This window comes from Plectropomus leopardus, unplaced genomic scaffold (genome assembly GCF_008729295.1).
Source record: "Plectropomus leopardus isolate mb unplaced genomic scaffold, YSFRI_Pleo_2.0 unplaced_scaffold13022, whole genome shotgun sequence".
In the NCBI taxonomy this organism is placed as follows: domain Eukaryota; kingdom Metazoa; phylum Chordata; class Actinopteri; order Perciformes; family Serranidae; genus Plectropomus; species Plectropomus leopardus.
The window spans coordinates 1-2,047 of record NW_024613862.1 but is presented as its reverse complement, the minus strand read 5'-3'; the positions used below and the strand labels follow the sequence as shown (position 1 = coordinate 2,047).

Below are 2,047 nucleotides of genomic sequence, written 5' to 3'. Positions count from 1 at the left end.
TCTCACCATCCCGTGCAGTCCGGAGTCCAGGTCTGTGGCCGACACCTGAGCCACCGACGTGCCGATCTGCGCCCCCTCGGGGACCGTGGCCTCGTACGTGGACGACAGGAAGAAAGGAACGTTGTCGTTGACGTCTGACGGAGGAAAAAGAAAAGAGAGAAACATTTGTGTCTAAATTTATCTTTGGTGTTTTGTTGTTTTAGGATCTGGCAGCAGAACACATGCAGACTGTCACAGCCATGAAAGCTGATTAACGTGGATTAAAAACTGACGGAGAGAAGGCAAGAAACAAACAAAGAAGAAGAAGAAGACGAAGCAGAGAAACGCCAGAAAGAAAGCAGACAGAAGGACTGAAAAATGCAGGAAAGTTTGTGCTTTCTGCAACATTTACACCAAAAAAGGAGATTAAAACCAGACAGAAGAAGCAGAGAAAAGAGGGAAACCGGATGAGCTGAAGTCCATCAGACGGTGGACGTGGACGGCGTCTCCGCTTGCTAATGAAACGCCAGTTATTAGTGAGGAATTATCCTCGCAACGCCGTCAAGAGTCCACAAAGCAGCTTGTCAGCTCACTTTCAAGCTCCGCTAAGCCAATTACAGCGTCCGCTGTGGGTTTGTTCAAAGCCAGTCAAAGTCAGTCCTCTCGTCCCTCCGCCGCCTGCAGGTGCTGACTGGGAAATGAGTCAGTGCTGAAGCGAGGCGGCGCGGAGCTCAGCCGCCGCCGTTCACCGGGAAAGTGAGCCGCACTTCATTATTGTCCACGTCGCGCTCTCTGTCGTCTGTCTCGTTATTACTCCGTCTGTCCTCGTCCTCGGCCGGTCGCGTCTGAACCGAGACGCTCCACGGCAGAGCAAACCAGCTCCGAGTCTTCAAACGAGTCAGAAACAATTACGGCGCCCGCTTTAAGGGCAGAGGAGCTGCTTAAATATGAATGCTGTTCATTTAGCTGCGTCAGGTGTTTGATTCGGTCTGTCCTCTTTGAGATCACACGAAGAGTTAAATATTCAGAAGTACAAAAATGAGAAATTAGATTTGATTGTCATCCGTTTACGTGACGGTTCAGTGATTCAGAGAAAGCAGCCGACGAATTGGAAGAGCGACTCGAGGATTTCACAGCTCGCAAAACGTTCTGAGAACGGTACGCCGCAACCAAAGCAATGTTTTAGGAACATTTTCAGCCGCAACGTTTTTGTTTTTAAGATCCTTAAACATTCTTCCTAAAGTTCGGGTAACATTCTCTATAAACACCAAAAATGTTCAATTTTTTTGCTTACCTTTTTTTTTGTTTTGTTAACATATCACATTACATTTTCATTCAAAAATGTGAAATCACAGTTAATCTCACGTTCTGAATGTTGCCATCAGGACGCTCGGCTTGTGTCTGCAGCTGAGGAGGTTTGTCATGAGACTGGACCGATGTGCAAAGTTTGGTCTTTACTTTAGTATTTTCATATATGCGAAGTTGGATTTCCTCAGAATGATAATTGTTAATAATAACATTGAGGAAACACACACACACACACACACACACACACACACACACTCCTCCCTGTCTCACCTGTCACGTTGACGTAGACGGTGGTGAACGATGCCAGCGGCACAGCTGCGACGTTCTGGACCCGCACCCTGAGCGTGAAGAAGCGCGTGGTCTCGTAGTCGAGGTTCTCGGCCACCAGGATGGACGCCGAGCTGTCCGCCCGGTTCGGTTTGATGTAGAAGCGCACCGGCATGTTGGTCTCCGGCACCTGACCCTCCTCCAGGTTGTAGGTCACCCGGGGGTCGCCGAGCGGGGACGTGGCCTTGACGGTCTGACAGAGAGAGAGGAGGTGAGGTGTACGTGATGTGTGTCTGTTCGTTCTCTGAGCAGAGAGAGCGTGAATCGACAGGAAATGACACGGAGGAAAATATCAGTGTCACGCACACCTGAGCAGAGCCGGCCGGCCGACGAGATCTCACAGACACGGAGATCTAAATAATCACACCTCGGGCTGCCTTTCTGCTCCTGAGGACACTTAGAAGCTACTCTGCCATGAAAATGTGACATGAAA

At 49.4% G+C, this 2,047-nt stretch overlaps 1 protein-coding gene across 1 annotated transcript; it reads right to left on the bottom strand.

The window, feature by feature from the left end:
- Positions 1-6: 6 nt before the first annotated feature.
- Positions 7-1,807, bottom strand: LOC121963871 (protocadherin gamma-B7-like; the record flags this gene model as incomplete). The annotated part of the gene is made up of 2 exons (XM_042514111.1): positions 7-134; positions 1,558-1,807. Coding segments are annotated over 2 exons (378 nt in total), but the record flags the coding sequence as incomplete, so codon positions are not given.
- Positions 1,808-2,047: the final 240 nt, after the last annotated feature.